We start from the raw sequence: 25,196 nt of genomic DNA, 5'->3' as shown, positions 1-25,196 counted from the left end.
CACTTATGGACTCTACCACTGTGGCCCTGGTACGGTGGATCTTGCAGTGGGCAATGGGGGCATTCGCGAGGTCCACATTCCAAGGCCATTTTGGTAGAGACCATTCAAGGGCCGCCCCCACTCCCACCCAACAATGCATGGCCTGGCCACGCCTCCTCGAGCAGATCCCCCCCACCCTTCTCCCCCCTTTAACCCCCCACAGGGACTCCTGTAATGGAGGATCCCTGTAATAGGGGACCCTCCCAAGGACCCCTGAAATAGGGGGACCCCATACAAGGACCCATGGGTGTGTGTGAAGGTCATGAGTTGGCATAAACGTGGCATGGGCTACAAGGGGCATTGGGGGTGGGTGGGGCGTCATGTGTTGCCATGAGTTGGCATGCATCAGCATGGACAGTGGGCATATGGGTTAGAGGGCCTAATGTTTAGCAAATCAATTGCTCTGTGCTCCTAAGGAACCTAGGCAGACCTATTAACAAATCTGCCTCTGCATTCGGCAGCCCTCTGGGTGTCCCCGATCTGTGGATCCGCAATCCGGAACGGAGATCCCAGCATTTGGGGCACTTTCCTGAGGCAGGTGCGACAAGCCCGAAGATTTCCCCAATCTCCACACCCTTCACGGGAGTGAAAATCCAGGCCTTTATGTGCGGTCCTATTCGTCCAGGTGAGTTGTTATGATCTGAAAGGATGGTGGAAGCCGACTGAATTAGTTAACACATTAAAAGGAAAAGAAACTGCAGGATTATGGAGAAAGAACGGGAGCTAACTGGTTCACTCTTAGAAAGGTATATTAGGCTGATTGGCCTCTTTTTGTGCTCTGTGATTGTACGAGTATCAAAGAGTAAGGCGGCACGGTAGCACAGAGGTTAGCACTGTTGCTTCACAGCTCCAGGTTCGATTCCTGGCTTGGGTCACTGTCTGTGCGGAGTCTGCACGTTCTCCCCGTGTCTGCGTGGGTTTCCTCCGGGTGCTCCAGTTTCCTCCCACAAGTCCCGAAAGACATACTGTTAGGTAATTTGGACATTCTGAATTCTCCCTCTGTGTACCCGAACAGGTGCCGGAGTGTGGCGACTAGGGGCTTTTCACAGTAACTTCATTGCAGTGTTAATGTAAGCCTACTTGTGACAATAATAAATATTATTATTATTATATAAATTTCCATTGACTTGTTGATCGCCTGATTGGCAAGAAGGGTTAAAAAGCAGTTTGGATGATTTCCTCCCTCTACAGGCTGAACACCTGTCATGATATGCACTCATGCATAGTTATACATGTACATACAGTCGCATATGCTCCACGCAACCGACAATTTTTATTTTTTTTCAAAAGGGGGGATGTCATGATATGCACTCATGCACATAATGAGATACAGACAGGCAGTGACAGACACTCAGTACAGCCAATCAACACACAGGACAGAACACAACCAATCACCAGGCAGAACACGAGAGGGGGGTTTCCCACTATAAAACACACGAGGCATCAGCACTCTGCCTCTTTCCACTGGTGACAACTGTAGTGACAGTCAGGGTGTATATATCAGTTAGCACCTTCTACACGTGGCTCAGAGCTAGTCTGGTCTAGTTAGTTATAGTTAGCTTGCTTAGATTAGTAGAGTGTCAACCCACAGCAAACTGTGTGCACTGCTCAGCAAGTTCAATAAAGCGTATTGAACTTACATCAAAGTTTGGAGTCTACTTTCAAGTACAACTGCATCCAGTTGCAGTCTGTGTTACCCCAGGGTGAATAACACAACAGACACAACTAAAAACCTTGATCATGCCAATTATTATTACCTCACCCTGGGCTAGTGCATGGTCAATTGCAGCCAGCCCCACTAGCCCAGAGCCACAACATAAATGAATTAACCAATAATCCCTATAGAAATACCCAAACTCTTTGGCCTTTGGCTGCCCAATAATTACAGTCAACAGTTTTATAATTGTAAACACCATTACATTTATTCATAACAGTACAAGAATTATCTTGAAATATGCAGTAAAAACAATTGGTTAACGACAAGCTAATACCTAATAGCCCTTTACCATGCCACCCACCCGCTACACTCAAACACACATACACAAGACAGACAAACACAGAGGAGTGGAAAGGGGTAAAAACTAGTAAAAACAAACGGAGGGCTTTCTCTGGGATTGGGTGGGAGGGGACGGTATAACGTGGTGGGGGTGCCACCTGCGCTAGCTAACTAAAGTCGGCTAGTGAACGGAGGTGAGGTGAGAGGGCTGTGGAGCCTGGTTGGCATGTTTCGATGGGCCTACGAGGCGAGCGAGGGTGGGAAGGGATTGTTGCCGGGAGATGATTTTTCAAGAGGAAATGTTTTTGGGAGAGGGGGGGGGGGGGGGGGGGGTTCGATGTTAATAATTGATAGGGGCGGGTCAGGCTTATGGGGCAGGGCCCGGTGGTATGATGATGGTGGATAAGAAGGGTGGGAGGAGGGGTGAGAGACCCCCAGTTAGGACAGTCACGTGGAATGTGAGGGGGTTAGGAGGTCCGGTCAAGAGGTCAAGGGTGCTTGCGCATCTTAAAAGTTTGAAAGCAGATGTAGCAATGCTGCAGGAGACCCACTTGAGGGTGAAGGACCAGGTGAGACTTAAAAAGGGCTGGGTTTGTCAGGTGTTTCACTCTAGACTTGACGGAAGGGCTCGAGGGGTGGCGGTAATGGTCAGCAAAAGAGTCCGCTTCCAGATGGAGAAGGTGGTGACAGATCAGGGGGGTAGATATGTGATTGTGACAGGGGCACTGGAGGGGAGGCTAGTGGCACTGTTAAGTGTATATGGCCCCAATTGGGACTATGTGGGATTCGCAAAGAAGGTGTTTGGGGCCATCCCTGACTTGGACACACACAAACTGATAGTGGGGGGGGGGGGACTGGAACTTGGTGCAGGAGCCAAGGTTGGACAGGTCACGGCCGCGCTCACTGGTCCCATCAGGGGGGGGATGAAGGCGTTAGCTGGGCTAATGGTGGAAATGGGGGGGTGGCCCCTTGGAGGTTTCTGCACACAAGGGAACCGGAGTACTCCTTTTTCTCAGCTGTTCATAAGGCATATTCGCGGATCAACTTTTTCGTGGTGGGGAAGGCTTTGTTGGCAGGGGTTAAGGGGTCGGAATACTCAGCAATTGCAGTGTCAGATCATGCTCCGCTTTGGGTGGATATGGTGCTGGAGAAGTGGGTAGCACAGAAGCCGGGGTGGAAGTTAGATGTGGGACTTTTGGGGGACCAAGTGTTCTGTGACAAAATTGCAAAGATAATTAAGGAATATGTAGGTTTCAACTGTATGGGTGAGGTGTCGAAGGCGGTCGTCTGGGAGGCTCTAAAGGCGGTGGTGAGGGGGGAGGTGATCTTGTTTAAGGCCAGGGTGGATAAAGAGGAGGTTGGAGTGGCAGAGGGTAATAGATGAGATGTTGGAGGTAGATAGGAGTTATGCAGAGGATGGGGACCCAGAAAACTGGAAAAAAGGAAGGAACTACAGGCGAGCTTCGACCGACTGTCAACCAGGAAGGCGGTGCGCCAACTGAGACGAGCAAGGGGTGCAGTTTACGAACATGGAGATAAGGCAGGGCATCTGTTAGCAGGTCAGCTCCGGAGGGAAGCAGCGGCAAGGGAAATGCAGGTGAGGGATAGGGCAGGGAAGTTGGTGGTGGCGCCGGATCTGATTAACAAGGTTTTTGAGTAGTTTTATGAGAGGTTGTACAGGTCAGAGCCACCTGGGGGGGACCGTGAGATGCAGGAATTTCTAGATGGGTTGGAGTACCCGAGGTTAGGGGAGGGGGACAGGGCTACATTAGAAGGAGCAATAGTGGAGCAGGAGATAAAGGATGCGATTGGGAGGATGCAGTCGGGGAAGGTGGCAGGGCCGGATGGGTTTCCGGTGGAATATTATAAATAATTCAAGGATAAGCTGGCACCCCTGATGGTGGGGATGTTTGAAGAGATGATAGGGAAGGGGATGTTGCCACAAAACTTGGGGCAGGCATCGATTTCCCTGTTGCTAAAAAAAGATAAGGATCCAACGGAGTGTGGGTCGTATAGGCCCATATCGAGTGCAGACTCGATGGGCCGAATGGCCCCCTTCTACACTGTAAATTCTATGATAATCTATGATAATCTATGATATCACTTCTGAATGTGGACGTAAAAGTATTGGCGAAGGTTCTGGCGGGTAGGCTGGAGGAGTGCCTCCCGAAGGTGAGAGGTGAAGATCAGACGGGGTTCGTGAAAGGGAGGCAGCTCTTTTCAAACATTAGAAAGGTATTGAACGTCGTTATGGCACCGGCAGAGGGGAAGGAAACAGGTGGTTGTGGCATTGGACGCTGAGAAGGCGTTTGACCGGGTATAAGGGGGTACTTGATGGCAGTTCTCGAGCGATTTGGGATTGGACCAAGATTTGTGAATTGGGTAAAGCTATATAAGGCACCGAGGGCGAGTGTCTGCACAAACAACATCAGCTCGAGATACTTTTCTCTCCACCATGGGACTAGGCAGGAATGTCCTATGTCCCCCCTGCTGTTTGCACTCGCGATTGAGCCGTTGGCCATCGCATTAAGAAGTTTGGGGGTATGGAAGGGAATAGTGCGGGGGAGGGGGATAGAGCATAGGGTGTCCTTATATGCCGATGACTTGCTGTTGTACGTGTCGGAACCGGGTGTGTCGATATGGGAAATATTGGAGCTGCTTCGAGTGTTTGGGTCTTTCTCGGGGTACAAGCTGAATCTAGACAAGAGTGAGTATTTTGTGATATCTCGGCCGGGTGTGGGGGCAGGGGTGGGGGCTGCCATTCTGTAGGGCAGGGACTCGCTTTAGGTACCTGGGGGTGCAGGTTGCCTGGGAATAGGGGGGGGGCCTCCGCAGGTACAACATTTCTAGTTTGGTGGGGAGAGTGAAAACTGATCTGGCAAGGTGGGATGGTCTCCCTCTGTCACTGGCGGGTTGGGTACAGGTGGTTAAAATGAACGTGTTGCCACGATTTCTGTTTATTTTTCAATGCCTGCCGATTTTCCTGCCAAAGGCTTTTTTCAGAGAGATTCAGGGAAGGATTACGTTGTTCAAATGGGGAGGAAGGTGGCCAGAGTTAGAAAGGTGTTACTACAGAGGGGAAGGCAGGCAGGGGGTTTGGGTCTTCCGAACCTGATGTATTACTACTGGGCGGCGAATGTGGAGAAGGTGCGGAGCTGGGTAAGAGGGGTTGATTCCCAGTGGGTCAGAATGGAGGAGAGCTTGTGCAGGGGGTCGGGATTGAAAGCACTGGCAACAGCGCCGCTCCCGATAGCCCCGGGGAAATACTCAGGGAGTCCGGTAATAATAGCTTCATTGAGAGAATTTGGAGGAAGTTTCGCCAACACTTCGGATTAGGGGCAGGGTCAAGGGAAATGCCGATTCGGGGTAACCACAGATTTGACCCAGGGAGGTGGGATGGAAATTTTCGGAAATGGGAGGAGAAGGGGATTCAGACACTGAAGGATTTGTTTCTTCGGGGTCGGTTTGCAGGATTGAAGGAGCTGGAAGTGAAGTATGGGCTGGAGCAGGGAGAAATGTTTAGATACATGCAGGTTCGAGATTTTGCCAGAAAGGAGATGCAGAACTTCCCGGAGGAGCCGGCCTCCACATTGCTGGAGGAGGTGCTGACGACAGGGGGACTGGGGAAGGGGGTAGTGACAGCGGTCTACGGAGCTATTTTGGAGGAGGAGAAGGAGGCACCACTGGAAGGGATCAAAGCAAGGTGGGAGGAAGAGTTGGGAGAGGTTATAGAGGAGGGGTTCTGGTTGAGGTGCTCTGGAGAGTGAATGCCTCCACCTTGTGCGTGAGGTTGGGGCTGATACAGCTGAAGGTGGTATACAGAGCACACCTCACGAGGGCGGGGATGAGCCAATTCTTTGAAGGAGTAGATGATGTGTGTGAACGTTTTGGTCCTGTCCAAAGCTAGAAGATTACTGGAAGGAGGTTTTTAGGATAATTTCTAAAGTGGTGCACAAGAAACTGGAACCATGGCCCCCGGGAGGCCATATTCAGGGTGTCGGACCAGCCAGGGTTGGAAACGGGTGCGGAGGCAGATGTTGTAGCCTTCGCGTCATTGATCGGCCGAAGGCGGATCCAGATGGGATGGAGGGCAGCCTCTCCACCCTGTGCCCTGGCGTGGCGGGGGGATCTGTTGGAATTCTTGACTCTTGAGAAGGTTAAGTTTGAACTGAGGGGAAGGATGGAGGTGTTCTACATTCATGGGCATTATTCATTATGCACTTTCAAGAACTGGATAACATCGAACATTAGTTGGGGGGGGTGGGTGGGAGAGTTGGGGGGAGGGGGGCGATGGGTGTTAATGGTGACTATGGGTGATTCCTGATTCCTTTTTGTCAGTTGTTTATGTGAACATGTGGGCGAATGTTTTGGGTTTGGTGGGAGGATGGGATCGTTGTTATTGATATGGGGATTGACATATTTGTTCCTGATTATTGTTTATTGTTGGTGGGTGTAAATTTAGGAGAAAATGCGAAAAAGGAGAATAAAGAAATATTTTTTTTTTAAATAAATAAACGGAGGGAAGAAAAAGTCTTCGTTCCAGATGATGATTTTAGCACATTTATCTTTACAGCAAGCTTGAAGATTAGAGTCTTTGGTTTGCAGCCTGTAATGATCTTTGTAGATACATTTATTCAGGGTCTCTGCAGTTTAGAAAATGCAGTACCCCCAGGGAGCAGGCTTGCTGGAGAGACACCTGATTGTTAATCAAACTTTGCTTTCAAGTTGAGGTTCGCATTCAGGCTTCTGCCTTTCTGGAGAGAGAGGTGGTCGGTTCTGGACTTTTCAGGCACAACCTGTAATGGTTCTCCTGTACATAGATTCATTTAGTTCACAAACACAGCCTTTCTGGAGAAAAACAGAGAGGAGAAGATAGCTGACCTTCCTTGGGGCTGCCAGGAGTCAAACCGAAACTTCGGGACTCAGAAAACATTGCAGTGGAATAGGATGCAATCACCCCTGGTTACCGGGTAGAGCACAGCCTTTTGGGCCAATTCATTGGCCACCAGCCAATCAATCAAACCAAGTCTCAACCCATCTCTCTGTCACTGGTGCCAGTCAGTCTACTGTCTCCAGTTCAAATCAGTGTAGCCATTGGGTTCTTCTGTTTTGATTAAGGTACAGACTGCTTGCCTTAAAGTGAGATATCCATTAATTATCGATGGATCAAAATGTAACGGCAAAAATAAAAGATAGGAGAAATAAGGGAACAAACAGAAAGGAGCATGACACTATCCTCCCCAGTGCTGATGGACTCTAAATCTAATTTCCTAGGATTTTCTCCCACTCCCAGATCCTGGGGCCTCCCACCCCAAAGCTTCCAGATCCCAGCACAGTTTTCTTAGTGATCCCTGAACCGGCTCCACTGTTCTCCAATTCCAGGACCCTTCCCCCACTGATCCCTGCACCTACCCCGATGTTCTCAGAACACAGGACCCCTCCAAGTGTTCCCTGCCTCTGGGCACCCCTCAAATTGCTGCTAAACTCTGGGGTCCCATCCCAGTACTGCCAAAATGCCAGCCCCCTAAAACTTTGCTCCAATATCCCAATGGAAAAATGTCAGTGTTCCTGAGAAGGCTGAAAAAGCTGATTCATATGAGTTATCTGCACTGTTAGAATAGAGCCATAAGAGTAAAGGGGCAGTGGCAACATGGATAATAAATTTGCTCAGGAACTAAGAGCAGAGAGTTGTTGTAAATGGCTGTTTCTTAGACTGAGTTGGCAGTACACAGTAGTACTTCCCAGGGACCTGTATTAGGACGCCTTCTGTTCGATATGTATTAATGATTTGGACATTGCTATGCTGGGGCTCATTTCAAAATCTGTAGGGGAAATGATAATCATGAATGCCGCAAAGTCTGTGCCTGAGCTCAGAGTGGGTAGCACACAGTGGAGGCACTCCATTAAAAATACCTTTTTCTGAGTGCAACAGACGATCAAAACAACTCGACATTGGAAGGCATTTACCGGAGTACAGTGAGTAGAAAAGAAAGGACCATTGGGTGAGTGACCGGAGATTCGTAGGATAGAGAGTACATGAGGTGCAGCGGCCCGACTTTTCATGTAGAGGCGGCGGCTTGGAGTAGCGGCTGCATCTCAAGGGGCTCCCGTGCAGGCGCCGGCACTTCGGGCTTATCTGCCCGATCCAAGGGAAACCTTTTTTCCCTTTTTTTTTACATTAAAAATAATCGGAGGTCCTCAGTAGGAAAACTGGCTGTGGAGTCTGGGGCCCGAGGATTGTGCTGAGGGAGCAGAAGTGCCAACAAGTTCAAGGCAAGTTCAAGCTAGGCCCAGGCCAGGCGGTGCGGAGCTCAGATCCAGGCAGGCCAGCTGGGCCAGGAAAACCAAGCTCACCAAACTCCCCCCTGAGAGAAAGAGAAGAAAAGTAAACTAAAGAAAAAGGAGGAAAGAGAGAGTTCAGCGAGGTGTATGCGTAAAGGAAAAGCTGACTTCCAAGTACCGGTGACGGTGTACGCACATCAGGTGGTTCCCCTCCAAGCCGCAACAGAAAAAGGGCACTTTTGGTCGAATTTTGCCCGAATTTCAAAGGAAAAAAATCCCTCAACAGCAAAAGGAGGTCAACCAAGAAAAGATGCCAGCAAACAGCTCGAGGGGCCGAAGAGATGGCAGAAGCTATCGAGAAAGAGGACGGCCAGCGACCCAAACATCAGTCCCCCCCCACCCACCTGGAGATGGATGGAAGAGCTTCTTGATGAAGGAGCTGACCGCCATGAAGGAGGCGATCAGGATAGAAATCCAGGTGGCGGTAGCAGAGGTGATGGCCACCATGCAGAAGGCAATCGATGGGCTGGGGAAGAAAGTGACAAATCGGGGAGGACGATCCTCAACCTGGAAAAGGCCTTGATTGACCAGAGCAACAGAATTATCACCCTGGAGGCTGAAGTAAAAAGTTTTGTGTCGGTCCAGGAGAACTTAAGAGGGAAAGTCGAGGACTAGAATAGGTCCCGACGACAAAATATCTGGATCGTGAGCGTGCCTGAAGGTATCGAGGGCAAAGACCTAATGGACTACGTCGCTCAATTGCTGGGCGACATAGTCGGGAAAGACAGTTTCCCCAAACCCCCTGTTTATTTTCCAAATCTCCCAATTTTTGTGTCCAAGTCTTTCATTGGAAGAATGAAGAGGATGGGTGGGTAAGGTACCCCGGGTTAGGAGAGTGTTTTTGGAGAGGGACAGGCGGAGAGGGGGGTTGGTGCTGCTAAGGTTGTTGAGTTATTACTGGGCGACAAATGTTGAAAAGGTCAGGAGGTGGGCCGTGGAGGAGAGGTCGGTATGGGGCGGATGGAGCAGGCCTTGTGCAGAGGGATGAGCTTGAGGGCACTGTTACTGGCACCTCTTCCGTTCCTGCCAGATAAGTACTCCACGTGCCCGGTGATGGTTTCATCGCTCAGAGCGTGGAATCAGTGCAGGGAACATTTTAAGATGGAGGGTCAGTCACTGTGGGCACCAATTTGTGGCAATCGTAGGTTTATCACGGCAGGGCTGGATTCCACATTCGGGGAGTGGGGGCAGGTGGAAATAGAGTGTTTTAGGAATATGTTCCTGGGTGTAGGTTTGCGGAATTCGGAGAGTTGGAGGAGGAGTTCCAGTTGCCGAATGGTAATGGATTTCACTACTTGCAAGTCAGAGACTAAGCTTCAATCAGTTTGAAATGGTGCACAAAGCGCAGATGACAGTGTCGCGGATGTGTCGTTTATTTCTGGGGGTACAGGATAAATGCGGGGGGTGCTCGAGGGGACCGGCTAATCACACCCATATATTCTGGGCCTGCTTGGAGTTGAAAGAGTTTTGGAAGTTTTTTTGCTATGTCAGAGATTCTGGGGGTGAGTGTGGCCCCCAGCCTGCAGGTGGTGATAGTTGGAATGTTGGAGGATCCAGGAGGTCTGGTGGGAAGAGAAGTCGACGTTTTGACCTTTGCCTCCCTGATAGCCCAGAGGCGGATCTTGTTAGAATGGTGGGATGCGGAGCCTCCTAAAGTGTCCAGTGGGTGAGTGAGTTGGCGGAAGTCCTTCATTTGGAAAAAATAAAATTTGTCATAAGGGTGTCAGAGGATGGGTTCTTTTAGAGGTGGTGGCTGTTGATCGCTCTTTAAGGAATGGTAAACATCTGCTGGGGGGGTTTTAATGTGTTGTGGTTATTTTCTCTGGTGTTTTTGTTATAATTGAACTGTAGGTTGGGTTGGGACATGGGGGTGTGTGTTTATAGTAAAACTATGGTTTGTGGATGATAGTTATTTGTGTTCTGTGTTTTGTAAATAATTAGAAAATGCCTTGAATAAAAATATTTTAAAAAAAAAGAAATTTAACACAGAAGGATGAAGTGATTAATATTGGAAGGAAGAATGAGGGGAGACAATATAGGAACCTGGAACATTACCAGGCCATTCAGTCCCTCGTACCTATTCTGCTGTTCAATGAAATCATGGATCATCGACGCTGTAACTCCATATAATCACCGTTGGGTTAATAAAAGTTTATCAACCTCAAATGTAAAATTAACAATTGATTTCTGAAAAACTTCAACTACTCTTTGTGAGGGGAAGTGTTTCCTAATTTCACTCCGGGAAGGTTTGCCTCTAATTTTTCAACTATGAGTTCTATATTCCCCAACTAATTGATATAGTTTCTCTCCACTCTCTCGACTCAGTATGCTCGCCTTAAAACTGTGATAAAATCAATACTTAAGTTTCTAAGTACCAGGAAACCTAACAGCAATTTGTGTAATCGCTGCTCATAATTTAACCCTTTGAGTCAGGTATCATTCTGATGAGCTGACATGGAATCCCTCCAAAGCCATTTGGGCAGAATTTCCTCAACCGCTTTGGGACCCTGACAGCCGTTGAAATGTGTGTCAGCAACACAGCCGGCCAATCAGTGGGAACACCCGCTCGGTTGTACCAATGGCAATTCTCTAATAGGCTGCTATCGAGCTGGGGAGGACTGGCAGCTCGGCAGTATCACCAGGAGCAGTGACTACTGCTGAGATATGCAGAAATATGCAGGGGCTGTTTAGCACAGGGCTAAATGTCAACAGGGCAGCATGGTAGCCTTGTGGATAGCACAATTGCTTCACAGCTCCAGGGTCCCAGGTTCGATTCCGGCTTGGGTCACTGTCTGTGCGGAGTCTGCACATCCTCCCCGTGTGTGCGTGGGTTTCCTCCGGGTGCTCCGGTTTCCTCCCACAGTCCAAAGATGTGCAGGTTAGGTGGATTGGCCATGATAAATTGCCCTTAGTGTCCAAAATTGCCCTTAGTGTTGGGTGGGGTTACTGGGTTATGGGGATAGGGTGGCGGTGTTGACCTTGGGTAGGGTGCTCTTTCCAAGAGCCGGTGCAGACTCGATGGGCCGAATGGCCTCCTTCTGCACTGTAAATTCTATGATAATCTATGATAATCTATGATAAATTGCTGGCTTTGAAAGCAGACCAACGCAGGCCAGCAGCACGGTTCAATTCCCGTAACAGCCTCCCCGAACAGGTGCTGGAATGTGGCGACTAGGGGCTTTTCACAGTAACTTCATTTGAAGTCTACTTGTGACAATAAGCGATTTTCATTTCATTTCATTTCAAATATGCTGAGACCCTGCAACAATCGCAATCGGCCAAATAAATACCTTGTAAATTTTAATTTAATTTAAGTGCCGGAGGGGCAAGCCCCCTGAGCAAATAGCTAGGGCTGCCTTTCCAGGCCCCCTCTTTGATGAAAAATATCTCCACCCCCCGCTCCTGGGAAGACCACTTGCATTCAGCTAGGGCCCTCCCAGCTGGTGGGGGGTGAGGGGGGAGAGGGGGAGCAATCATGTCAACAATTGTCTGGTCTACAAATCCCTTTTTTAAACTGCAGAGGTGACATGAAGATTTTTCAGTGACAACTTTCAAAAGAGAATTGGATAGATACTCAAGGTGGAAAAATGCAGGGCTTTGTGTGTGTGCCAATTGGACAGGCTCCACCAATTCAGGCACGATGGGCTGAATGTTTCCTGTCTGTGCTCTATTATTTTATGGTTCTATGTCTGGGTAGAACAGGTTCTGTGAAAGAACAGGATGGAGCTTATTCTGTTCTCTTTGTGTTTCGTTATTTGCTCACTGAGTCACCCTGACAACAATCTCCTTCCTGGCGAAACTGCAACTTTCACTGACGGTGGTGGGGAAGAGCTGAACTGGGTGGATCAGACATGGAGATAGACTGGGGGCGGGGGGCTGGGAGAAATCACCAACAGGGAAATGCGTTGACTCATATAATGAAGCAATGTGAGAAGTGATAGCTACTGTAGAGTCAGCATAATGCACTTGCCAATAGGTCAAATAATGATCCCTTTCAAGTAGGGAAACTGATTGAGAGGGCTCAACACAGGAATTGTTAAAACACTGCTGCTGGATAAGGGTAATGGTTCAATTTTCTTTTGTATTTGTGAGATGCTCTGTGTTTCCTGGGACAGAACAATAATCCCTGGACTTTAGGATCTTTGCAATATTAATACAGAGCAGATGATAAGTAGGGTTGTATATTTTTTTCAGGTCTAACTGACAACAAAAGGCACTCTGCCAGGCAATGATACGACCATTGGCTGGGGTGTGTCCCACTGACATCTCTGTGCAGTAACCCGGGTTAGAGTCCACTCAACTGACTGGCACACAAACCATTTGGAAACTTTCTAAAACTCTCCGGTGTCAAACAACTCTGACTAGTTTTCCCAACCGTATTCTATTCATTTCTCTCTGTATATTTTACGATTCACTCACCAGCTTACTACACTGAGGCCATGGCACTGTGCCACTTTGAGCAAGTCTATTATTTACAATGCAGGTTGGATACATTGGAATGTAAGGCTATTGAGTACTGAGATCTTAATGAGAAACATTTGCGAATTCCAGGCAAGCAAATAGCTGTGTCTGAAGTTTGTTTCACCCTTGCGTGTTCAAAAACTGCAGCTAATTTTTGACTGAACTGATTTCCAATTTCTCTGGACAGTTACTGGAACCCCAGGGAATCAGCGGAGAAGAGGTTTGATCCTCTGGGTCCTTCTCTCACTGTATCTATCACTGCTGAGATGGTACAAAATCTCAAGTTGCAAGAATTTCTGCATTGTAGCTTCATATTCACACAAACTTCAAAGGGATTTTTAAGGTGAAAACCAATCTGGATTCCTTACGTGTAGTGGAATGTTACCGTATGATTCTCTGCAGCAGACTTTGAGAGGAAAGTCTCACCTTTATTTATGTCTTTGTTTGAGAACAGTCCCTTATCAGGCTGAGAGTAGTTTCCGGTAACTCCAGCAACAGTGCAGTAAGTTGGGCAGCACGGTGGCGCAGTGCCTTGCTGCCTCACGGCGCCGAGGTCCCAGGTTCAATCCTGGCTCTGGGTCACTGTCTGTGTGAAGTTTGCACATTCTCCCGTGTTTACGCGGGTTTCGTCCCCACAACCAAAAGATGTGCAGGGTAGGTGGATTGGCCACACTAAATTGCCCCTTAATTGGAAAAAATGAATTGGGCACTCTAAATTTATAAAAAAACCAATACAGTAAGTTTGCCACAGTGAGATAAAAATTGGGTTATTACCTGTAATAGTTGCTCCAATATGGGTTTTTTAAAATTCTTTCATTGGGATGTGAGCATCATTGGCTATGTCAGCATTTATTGTTAATTACCCTCGAGAAGATGGTGGTGTGCCACCTTCTTGAACCGCTGCAGTCCGTGAGGTGTTAGGGAGGGAGTTCCAAGGTTTTGACCCAGCAACAGTGAAGGAATGGCCGATGTATTTCCAAATCAAGATGGTGAGTGACTTGGAGGGTGTAATAACTTGGAAGGAGTGACGGCCAACGAGCAGAGTAACTATGTACAGAGAATGGTGGTAATGGTACTGATAACTTGGACTCCAGTCTCTGGACTGGCTAGGAAAATCCACACACAGCCCCAGGATTCGGGCGCTCTGGGCCAATGAGTCACATGACCATCCCAGAACACGCCCCTTAAAGGGGTATGCTCCCACATTCCCCCCTTTAAGTCCCTGATCAACACCTTACAAAGCAATGGAACTATTTACAATATTACACAACAAGTGGATCTCAACACAGTCCCTTATAATTAAGATGGTCCAGGGACTTCCTATTCCATGGGGAGCATTTTAATTCACTGGTGGTTGCTCCCACAGTAGAGGTAACTTCGGTTTGAACCTCAGTGGGCCGATTATCGACTAGAAAAGGTGCATCTGTGCAGATTACTTCCAGTTCCCACTGGAATATCACTGGGCTCTTCCTTGGGGTAGCTTGCTGCAGCATTACTTTCATCTGTAGTAATATCACTGACAGTAATACTAGTGGCGGACTGCCCTACTCGTGGTGTTCAATTCTCTTCTTCTCAAATGGTCCAGCTATTTCTTCACCCTCTTACCATGCACATCTATTTCATACGACACTGGACCTATTCTGGCTATGACTGTTCCAGGGATCCAATTTGGGCCAGCACCAAAACATCCATCTCAAATGTTCTCTCAGTTTTTGTCAAACCATTTGTTTTTTGCACACTCTGCTTTGCCTCCACTGTGGTAGTGCGGCCCTTTTAAGGGGGTGGATTGATGGACTTGACGCAAATTACTGCGGATGCTGGAAGCTGAAACCAAAGGAGAAAATGCTGGAAAATCTCAGCAGTTCGGGCAGGATCTGTAAGGAGAGAAAAGAGCTAACGTTTCGAGTTCAGGTGACACTTTGTCAAAGCTAAAAGATCATAGAATTTACAGTGCAGAAGGAGGCCATTTGGCCCATTGAGTCTGCACCGGCTCTTGGAAAGAGCACCCTACCCAAGATCAACATCTCCACCCTATCTATCCCCATAACCCATAAACCCCACCCAACACTAAGGGCAATTTTGGACACTAAGGGCAATTTATCATGGCCAATCCACCTAACCTGCACATCTTTGGACTGTGGGAGGAAACCAGAGCACCCGGAGGAAACCCACGCACACACGGGGAGGATGTGCAGACTCCACACCGACAGTGACCCAAGTCGGAATCGAACCTGGGACCCTGGAGCTGTGAAGCAATTGTGCTAACCACTGGGCTACCGTGCTGCCCATCAAGGCATAGAAAATGGGAGATATTTATACTGAGTAAGGGAATGAAAGATGAGTCATCTCTCTCTGGGGACTGCCATTAGCACTCTTTTCCCTTGGTTTCTGTGCAGGGATGCCGGTGGTTACTTTTACATGGCTGCTTTTAAAGTTTGCAAAGCCCTCTCCACCAATCCATTCAAGGAGAGGTGGTACAGTGAGGTACAGAAATGATTAGTGTCAAATGCTTAGGGAGACGGTGGTGCGGTGACATTATCACTGGACTAGTAATCCTGGGGCCCAGGGTTGGAATCCCACCACAGCAGATGGTGAAATTTTAATTCAATAAAATCTGGAATTAAAAGTCTAAAGGTAACCATGAGTTCATTGTTGATTGTCGTAAAAACCCATTGTGACAGTAAAGATTATTTATTTATTTATTTTATGTCCTTTAGGAAAATAAGTCTGTCACCCTCACCTGGTCTGGCCTGCATGTTACTCCAGATCCACAGCAATGTGGTTGACTCTTAATTGTTCTAAGGGATGGGCAATAAATGCTAGCCCAGCCTGGGACACCCACATCACATGGCTGAACTTAAAAAAAATTGACGACCTGAAATTCTAGAGCTCCTCATTGGTAAACGCTGCCTCATTGTCCGAAACCCACATCTCCGGCACACCAAGAGTGGCAAAGTTTGCCTAAACTTTTCCACTATTGCCAAAGAAGTCGTGATCTTCATTTCATAGATGTCTCGCCATTTGAGTGTGCATCCCCTATAATAACAATAATAGCTAATTGTCACAAGTAGGCTTCAATGAAGTTACTGTGAAAAGCCCCAAGTCGCCACATTCCGGCGCCTGTTCGGGGAGGCTGGTATGGGAATTGAACCCGCGCTGCTGGCATTGTTCTGCATTGCAAGCCAGCTATTTAGCCCACTTTGCTAAACCAGCCCCCGTAGGAGTAGCCCCGTAGCCCCTGTAAGTAGGATCATGGCGACTTCCAATGTCAGCTGTGGTTTGACCGGCTGCACACAAGCTGGCTCCTGTTTGGAGGTGTCAGTTTTGGACCTTCTTGCCCACTTGATGGGTGATTTTGGGTGACAAATTGTGTGCAGAGTGGAGGGTGGTGGATCGAATGAGGAGAGGGAACCAGCTGCAGCTAAAGTCTGTGAAAGCCCTAGCTCAGGAGTTGGAAGAGCCTTGTGGTAATGCAGCAGTGGGAAACCGGCAAAGGGGGTGGGCTGTTTCTGCAACAGCGAAAGGAGATCCAGGGGGACTGGTCGATAGCGATTGAGGGTGCTCTAGCACCCCTTCGCGTGTCTTTGGACCAAGTGGAGAAGCATCTGGAGGCACAGGGTGCAACGATCAAAGAGGTGAATGATGGCCTCGCAACAGTGACTGGATCGTGTTGTTGGAGGCGGAAATGTCGCTGATGGGGGACACGTGCAAGGTGCTGCGGGTGAGGATGGATGACCAGGAAAATCGATCCAGGTGGCAGCATTTGTGCATCGTAGGTCTGCCGGAGGCAGTGTAGGAAACAAATGCCACCAGCTATGTCGCGAAGATGTCCAGGAAGTTGGTGGAGGAGAAGATATTTGAGAGTCTCTGAAGTGGAACATGCCCACCGGACCTTGAGACAGAAGCCGAGGGTGGGAGTGCCACCCTGGGCTGTGATTGTGCATATGCACAAATTTCTGAACAAAGAAAAGATTCTGAGGTGACCAAGGCAACTCGGGACTGTAGCTTTGATTCGACTTGATTTGATTTGTCACATGTACTGATGTACAATGCAAAGTATTTTTCTGTGGCCAAGGGAACGTACACAGTAGACAAAAAAAGAAGAATCGACAGAGTACATTGACAAATGGTACATCGACAGTGATTGGTTACAGTGCGGAACAAAGCAAATACATGAGCAAGGGCAGCATAGGGTGACGTGAATAGTGCTCTTACAGGGAACAGATCAGTCCAAAGGAGAGTCGTTGAGGAGTCTAGTAGCTGTGGGGAAGAAGCTGTTCCTATGTCTGGATGTGCGGATCTTCAGACTTCTGTATCTTCTGCCTGATGGGTCTGGAAAAAGGCAAAGCCTGGGTGTGAGGGATCTCTGACAATGCTGTCTGCCTTCCTGAGGCAGTGGGATGTGTAGACCGAATCAATGGGAGGATGGCAAGCTTGTGTGATGCATTGGGCTGAGTTCACCACACTCTGCAGTTTCTTGCGATCTTGGACCGAGCAGTTGCCAGACCAAGCTGTGATACAGCCGGATAGGATGCTCTCTAAGGCACATCTATAAAAGCTCATGAGAGCCGATGCAGACTTGCCAAATTTCTTTAGCTTCGGTAGGAAGTAGAGACGTTGTTGGGTTTTCTTGACTGTTGCATCAATGTGAGTGGAAAGAACAGACTGTTGGTGATGGTGACACCCAGGAACTTAAAGCTATCGACCATCTCCACTTCGGAGCCATTGATGCAGACGGGGGTCGGGTATCGTGCTATGCTTCCTGAAGTCGATGATCAGTTTCTTGGTCTTTGCGACATTTAGAGAGCCAGGAGCGGGCCCGGGTCTGGACATATCAGGACATTGGGCTGACCTGGCTAGGCGACGGGTGGGGTTCAACAGGGCCAAGGAGGTGTTCTTCAGGAGCAAGGTTCGGTTTGGGGTGTTGTTTTGCTGTGTCTCCCAGTACCATCTCTGGTGCTTTTTTAATAATGCATGTAGAGGGGCCAATATCATGGACAAATTTGGAATAAACCTTTGACCTTAATTTATCATCCCAAGGAAAGATTTTAACTCTGACACATTCTTTGGGGCTGGTGTTTCTTCAATGGTCTGAGCTTTATCTTCCATCAGTGCAATCCTTATGTATCTACTCTAAACCCGAAATAAGTCCCGTAATTTGCCTTAAAGGTGCATTTCTCTCTCATTAATCTTTCATCAGCCTTCTGGAACCTTTTTCAAACCTCCTCTAGGTTGGTTAGGCATCCAAGTGAACCTTAGGTAAATCTTGCAATAGGCTCTCCATTGTACGTTGAAAGATTGCTCAAGCCGATGATACTCCAAATGGCAGTCTAGGGTACTGGTATCGGCCTTTATGTGTGATGATAGTGACAAACTCTCTGGATGCTTCATCCAGCTCCAGGTGCTGGTATGCATGACTCATGTCTAACTTAGAGTAAGTTAGACTTCCAGCTTGGTGTACAGGTCCTCTATTTGAGGTATAGGATACCTGTCCAATTTTGCCTCTTGATTGATCGTTAATTTATAGCAGTCACATATTTGTACAGACTTAAACGGCTTAAGTATTGGCACAACGGAAGCTGCCCATTCCACAAACTGCAAGAGCTTGAAAATGCCCAAATCTTCTCACCATCTAAGTTCTGTTTCCACCTTCTCATGCAGGGAATAGGACATGGGTCGTGCTCTGTAAACTTTTGGTGTTTTCTCTGAATGTATGTAAATTTTGGCCTTCAAACCTCATATTTTGGATAGGCCGCCAGCCTGGTTGCCTTGTTTTTAATCACAGCGGCTGGACCCCTCCCTGTAGGTATCAATAAGTGTTCTTCCACTACTGAGGCGGAGGCTCCTGGGTTGACCTCCATTTTAAGCGGATAACCATTAACCATCAATTTGATCTTGATGGGAGCCACTTTGCCCACCTTAATATTAGTTGACCTGTACACATCTGATCACAGAATCCCTACAGTGCAGAAAGAGGCCACCCGACCAATCAGGTCTGCACCGACGCTTCGAAAGAGCACTCTATCCATGTCCACTCCCCAGTCCACCCCTCCCCATCCGCGTAACCACATGAAGGGGCAATTTAGTATGGACAATACACCTAACTGGCACTCTTTAGACCAGGCATTGTCAAACTGGGGGGCACGACCCACGGGTGGGTCACAGGCGTGTGTCGGAAGGGTCGCGGAGCTGTCCGTCGTGGCGCACCCGATCGCGCAAATCTGCGCGCAACAGCCGCAGCAGCCGGCTGTTATAAAAAGCCGGCTGCAAGCGGCCTTCAAAATGGCCACGGGCATGTAAAAAAAATGCGGCCGCACTGCGCATGCACGCCGATGATCTGGCACGCATGCGCAATGCGGCCGCATTTTTTTTAAACGGTCGCAGCTTTTTGTTTTACAAGTTTGGGGGGGTTTATTCATTTTATTTATTTATTTTATTCATTTAATTTTTATTTTTTCATTTATTTTATTCATTGTATTTTTACTTTTTTTTACAAGTTCGGGTGGGGTTTATTTGATACAATTTTACCAGGAAAAAATGCAGAACTTTGGACAGATGGAGACTCAATACTTTCCGACACTGGAAGGCTTCAACTTCATCCAACAGGTTCCATTGGAGGAGCGTGTATGAGGGCCAAAGGGACCCAAAACCATTTCCTCCATTTTTGTCAGCAGCAAACAAGGTAAGAGAAATTGGTGGGTCGCGCAGGTCGGCCGGCGTGGGCCGCGAAGGTCGGCCGGCGTGGGCCGCGAAGGTCGGCCGGCGTGGGTCGCAAAGGTCGGCCGGCGCGGGTCGTAAACGTAGGCCGGGTTGGGTCCCGAAGGTTGGCCGGTTGGTAAAAATGGGTCCCCGGAAAAAAAGTTTGAAGAAAACTGCTTGAGACTGTGGGAGGAAACCAAGTCCCCCCACCGAAAGCATTCTTCACAGTTCTTGGTGTGTAGACCGAATCTCTGATAACTCTGCACTCCATCTATACTTCTTTGTTCGTTAAACTCTGCGCCTACATCCCTGGCGCTACTGCCATTAACAGTTCCTCTCCAAACCTGTTGTTCCTCGCTTTAAAGTTCCATCGTGCCTTATTCAGCATTTTACAGAGCAAAGGAAATTTCTAACACCTTCATTCGGCGTTATTTCTGTTTCTGCCATCAGTTTCTTCTGTATGACAGTATTATTCACCCCACACACTAGCCGGTCTCTCAACATCCCATTAAGGACAGACCCAAATCTACAATGTTCAGCAATTTTCCTCAACCTTGCCACGAGAGCTGCTATCGCCTTCTCGGGGGCTCTTGCCGTTAAATTAATTGTATATGTATGCATAGTCGCCAAGGGCTTTGGGTGATAACGCCCTTTTACTATTTCTAGGAAGGCCTCAGTGTCGGGTCCTCTGGAGATGTCAAGTTCCTTATCAACTTAAATGTTTGGACACCGCTGGGTGTTAACAGTATTATCCTCTGTGTCTCTTCCCTGCCCTCACCCCCATTTTGTTTGCTTTGAAGAAATATCACAGGTGTTCAACGTATTGAACCCAATCTTCAGAATTAGGGTTGAATGGCTGAAGCATTCTGAATAGAGGCATTATGGTAACTCACTGACTGCCAAATAGATGAGATACAACAACTTCTACACGAGGCCTGCTCTGCTGTTCTCTGCGGGTAATGCAAAGTGCTCCGTTGATCCTCATCACCAAATGGAATAGCTTGGAACGAATGGCAACCATCACAGTAACTATAGAACTTCTTATTAACAATATAACAGTGCACAGAGAATTATAATAATGTCACCGATTACTTTGAATTCAGTCTCTAGATGTGCCAAGAAAGCCCCGCGCTCAGCCCCAGCCAGTTGGCCAAACGGGTCACATAACCCTCCGAGAAGCCGCCCCTTAAACCGTAACTGTGGTTCACTGAACTTTCTTGATGATTAGCTGTTACATATTGACTACCATAGAGGGGAACTTCCAGGTGGGGGTGTTTCCATGCGTCTTCTACCCTTATCCTAGTTAGTAGAGGTCAAGGGGTTGGAAGGTGCTGTCGAAGGAGCCTGGCTGCACCGCATCCTAAATAAATAATTGTTTATTGTCACAAGTTGGCTTCAATGAAGCTACTGTGAAAAGCCCCTAGTTGCCATATTCCTGCGCCTGTTCGGGGAGGCCGGTATGGGAATTGAACCTGCGCTGCTTGCCTTGTTCTGCATTACAAGCCAGCTGTTTAGCCCACTGTGCTGAACCAACTTCCTGATGGTCCACTCTGCTGCCACTGTACGTCGGTGATGCAGGGTGTGAATGTTTGTGGATGGGATGCTAATCAAGTTGGCTGCTTTGTCCTGGATGGTGTCTTGTTGAGTGTTGTTGGAGCTGCACTTAAGTGGGGAGTCATAGAATCCGACAGCACAGAAAAGGCCATTCAGTCCATCTGTGACGGTCAAAAACAATCATCCAACTATTCTAATCCCATTTTCAAGCACTTGGCCCATAACCTTATATGCCCTGGGATCACAAGTGAACATATAAATACTTCTTAAATGATTTGAGGGTCTCCACCTCCACCACCCTTTCAGGCAGTGAGTTCTAAACTCCCACCACCATCTGGATAAAAAGGTTTTTCCTCCCAGCCCCTCTAAATCTCCTGCCCTTACTTTAAATCTATGTCTCCTGGTCATTGATCTCTCCACCAAGGGGAAAGGCTTCTTCCTGTCTACTCTATCTATGTCCCTCATAATTGTATACATCTCAATAATGTCCTCCCCAGTCTCCTCTGCTTCAAGGAAAACAACCTCAGTCTATCCAATCTCTCTTCATAGCTAAAACTCTCCAGCCCAGGCAACGTCCTGGTAAATCTCCTCTGCACCCTGTCCAGTGATATCACATCCCTCCTATAATGTGGATTCCAGAACGGCACACAATACTTTAGCTGTGGCCTAACCAGCATTGTATACAGTTCCAGCACAACCTCCCTGCTCAATGCCTTGGCTAATAAATGCAAGTATACCAAATGCCTTTGTAACACTGTGTCCACCTGCTCTGCTACCTGAAGGGACTGGTGTAATGCACACCAAGATACCTCTGATCCTCGGTGCTTCCGAGGGTCCTGCTGTTTATCATGTGTTTCCTTGCCTTGTTTGTCCTGCCCAAGTACGTCACCTCACACTTATCCGGATTGAATTCCACTTTCCATTCAACAGCTCATCTGAACAGCCCGCCTATATCCTCCTGCAATCTAAGGCTATCCTCCTCACTATTTACCACCTGTAAGGATCCTCCTGTTAATCCCTGTTTGTCCCTTGTTTATTCCCTTTCTTTTGGCTTTTATAATTTTTGTACCTGAAAAATTAATAGGGCCTGCAGCTTTAAGATGGTCTTCATCTTTATTTTTATAAAAAAGGAATCCAGCAGGATGTTCTGGCATCAGTGATTACTCATCTTGACGGACTTGGCTGTCAGCCAATGAGCTGTTTACTTTGCCGGGCTCTTAGATGATCGTCTATGGTGCTGACCATTCCAAAGTGTTCTGCCAGGGACAAGAAGGCTTCCTCTGGGTTTTAATTTCAGTTTGGTCAAGAAACTGGAGGGTCAAAGCCCTGATCTCTCTCTCTTACCTGATGGACTCTGTCTAAAGGTTCAAATTAAAGATCTTTCTCTCTCTACAGTTAGATTAACCTGCAAGGACACTCAGTCCAGCAACAGCTGCAGGCAGGGTCAGCTGGTTAAGGAACTCTCTGTAAAATCACGTGAGGGGAACTCTGTTTTTCCTCAGTAAAGCTAAGGGGCATTCTGGTGAAGTGGGAAACAAATAAGAATTACGCAGGCTCGAGGTTGTTCTTTTGAGTGAACGCCCAGGTTAATTAAAAATAAAGTGGCTCCCCAGAGGGAATCCCACAATCTAGGGATTCTGACTGAATGTTACAGCCAGACGATCATCAGCCATCCAATCAGTGGTTCTCAATCAGTCCACATCCCGGAAGGACAGTCAGCTGAAAAAACTTCAACATCCGAAGCAAGGGGACTCATCTTCCATCTCACATTAATCATCTTATTTTTATTTCTCCCCTCCCTCTCCATGTGTCTGTCTTGTGTGTGGTTGGGCAGAGGGTGGGACAGTAAAGGAGTGGGCCGTTATTCTAGTATCATTATTGCCTGTCTTATTGCTATTGTTGTTATAAATAAACAGTTGTTGTGTTTCACTTACAAATATTCTGCCTGGAAGTCCCTGGAGCAGTCACGAGCCAAAGATCTCGAAAGCTTTATCTGAATTATTGTTTAATTCACTAGTGTTGGGACTCAGGGGCCTGTGGGACTGGAATTGACCATGCACTAGCCCAGGGTGTCGTAACACACCCCACCAATTTTTGTACCATCTGCAAACTTACTGAACAACCCTCCTCCATCCATATCTAAATCATTTATATAAATCATAAACAGTAAGGACCTCAACACTGTTCCCGGGGGGCCCGCTGGACACAGGCTTCCAATCGGAAAAACATTCCTCGACCATCACGCTTTGTCACTCAACCAATTTTCAATCCAATGTGCTAAATTTACTTGGATCCCAAGGACTCTTACCTTCGCTATCAGTCTCCCATGTGGGACCTTATCAAAAGCCTTGCTGAAGTCCAAGCAGACTACGTCAAAAGCATTTCCCTCATCTATACACCCGGTCACCTCTTCAGAAAATTCAATCAAGTTGGTCAGATATGTATTTATTAAATCAACAGTACAAAAGAGAAACGGGACTGACCTCCAATGTGACAGAAACAAGCATACGGGCAGATTAGGTAATTTAAGTTCTAATGAGTAGAAAAAGGTTTTGAGATATCCCAGTGCAATGTGGAGAGTTTTAAATGGTATTGAGAAGGTGAATCCCCTCATTTAGCTCTTCTTGATTTAATTTTAGACATATCTAATCAATCACCCCATAGCATTGCCCCATCTAACGAAAACATCCCCATTTCAGCTTTCCTCATATTAGACAGCATCCTCGTGAATCTGCATTGTATTTTCTACTACCTCCACATCCTTCCTTTAGTGTGGAGTCCAAACTGTGGGTTACTGAACTTTCTTGGTGATTAGCCATTACATATTGACATTAATATTCATATATTAATATACCTCTTACCATAAAATCTATTATTCCATTAGGTTTCTTTATGGCATGATTCACTTGAGTGTCTTGGTGAACCTGAGCCTCAAATTCCTTAATTTTATCACTCATCCTGCTTAACATCCAAGTACAACTGTTCCCTTCAAAATATGCCACTTCTTCAATCCTGTGGGTCACAACATACTTCAAACTACACAGAAAGTAACCTTAACTTGCACTCGGTTTCTGACATTTAACCAGTTTTTTCAGCCACATTTGCTACCTTCTCCTAATTCCCCAAACCCTTAATTTTCTCTCGGAGTTTCCTGTGTGGTACCTTGGCAAAGACTTTCTTAAATCCATATTTATAATTTTTAAAAATGAATTCAGAGTACACAATTCTTTTTTTTTTCCAATTAAAGGGCAATTTACTGTGGCCAATTCACTCACCCTGCACATCCATTTTGGTTTGTGGGGTGAGACCCACGCAGACCTAAAGAGAATGTGCAAACTCCATACGGACAGTGACCCGGGGCCATAATCAAACCCTGGTCCTCGGCGCCGTGAGGCAGCAGTGCTAACCACTGCGCCATTGTGTTGCCCTGAATCCATACCTACCAGACTACTGCATTTCACTGACCGCCATATCGACCACTTCCTCAAAGACTCTCTCAGATTTGTCAAGCACAATCTTTCTTTCTGAGCTATTATTTTTCATTCATCGAGAACTTTAGAAATTTTGTCTGCAATTAAAGATTCAAAGAGTGTTCCTGACCATAGAATTGAAACTAACTGGTCTGTAGTTACCTGTCCTTGCCTTGTGTCCCAATTAGAAAATTGGTCTTGCACCGCACACTCTCTCATCCTCTGGTATATATAATTTGCAATATAACCTCATTGAATAATTACTGTGGTTTCTATTTCTTCCCACATTTCCCTCAGGATGCATGGATGAATTTAATTTGATCCCAGCCCTCTTTTTAACATTTACTAGGGATGAGTGATGCATTCATAGTGAGCATATGGTAGGGTGATGGTGTGGTAGTGCTAATGCCACTGGACGAGTAATCCAGAGTGGACATTCATCGTACCTTCAATGGTTCGGTGCAGAGCTACATGTGGGGTGTGCATAGCCAGTTCTGCTGCTGCTGTATTCAAGATGGAACTCCTTTGTGCAAAGCTCCTGTAGTTATTAATCTGTTGAAGTATTTCATACAGCACGTCCCCTAAAAAGAGAAAACAGATCAAACCCTTCTTATTCAAGGATGTTTGGGTTTTTC

The 25,196-nt window shown here is 47.3% G+C and overlaps 1 protein-coding gene across 2 annotated transcripts in view; it reads right to left on the bottom strand.

Moving 5' to 3' along the window:
• The window catches only part of LOC140393961 (transcription factor ETV7-like), a 160,997-nt gene that overhangs the window by 98,108 nt on the left and 37,693 nt on the right, over nucleotides 1-25,196 (bottom strand). For both annotated transcript variants that reach the window (XM_072480655.1, XM_072480656.1), the window contains exon 3: nucleotides 25,008-25,142. In XM_072480655.1, the coding sequence (XP_072336756.1) occupies nucleotides 25,008-25,142 (135 nt within the window). The remainder of the gene's footprint in view (nucleotides 1-25,007; nucleotides 25,143-25,196) is intronic.

This window comes from Scyliorhinus torazame, chromosome 17 (genome assembly GCF_047496885.1).
Source record: "Scyliorhinus torazame isolate Kashiwa2021f chromosome 17, sScyTor2.1, whole genome shotgun sequence".
Taxonomy (NCBI): Eukaryota; Metazoa; Chordata; class Chondrichthyes; order Carcharhiniformes; family Scyliorhinidae; genus Scyliorhinus; species Scyliorhinus torazame.
Note: the sequence above shows the minus strand (reverse complement) of the source record. Positions and strands in the feature narration are given on the sequence as shown.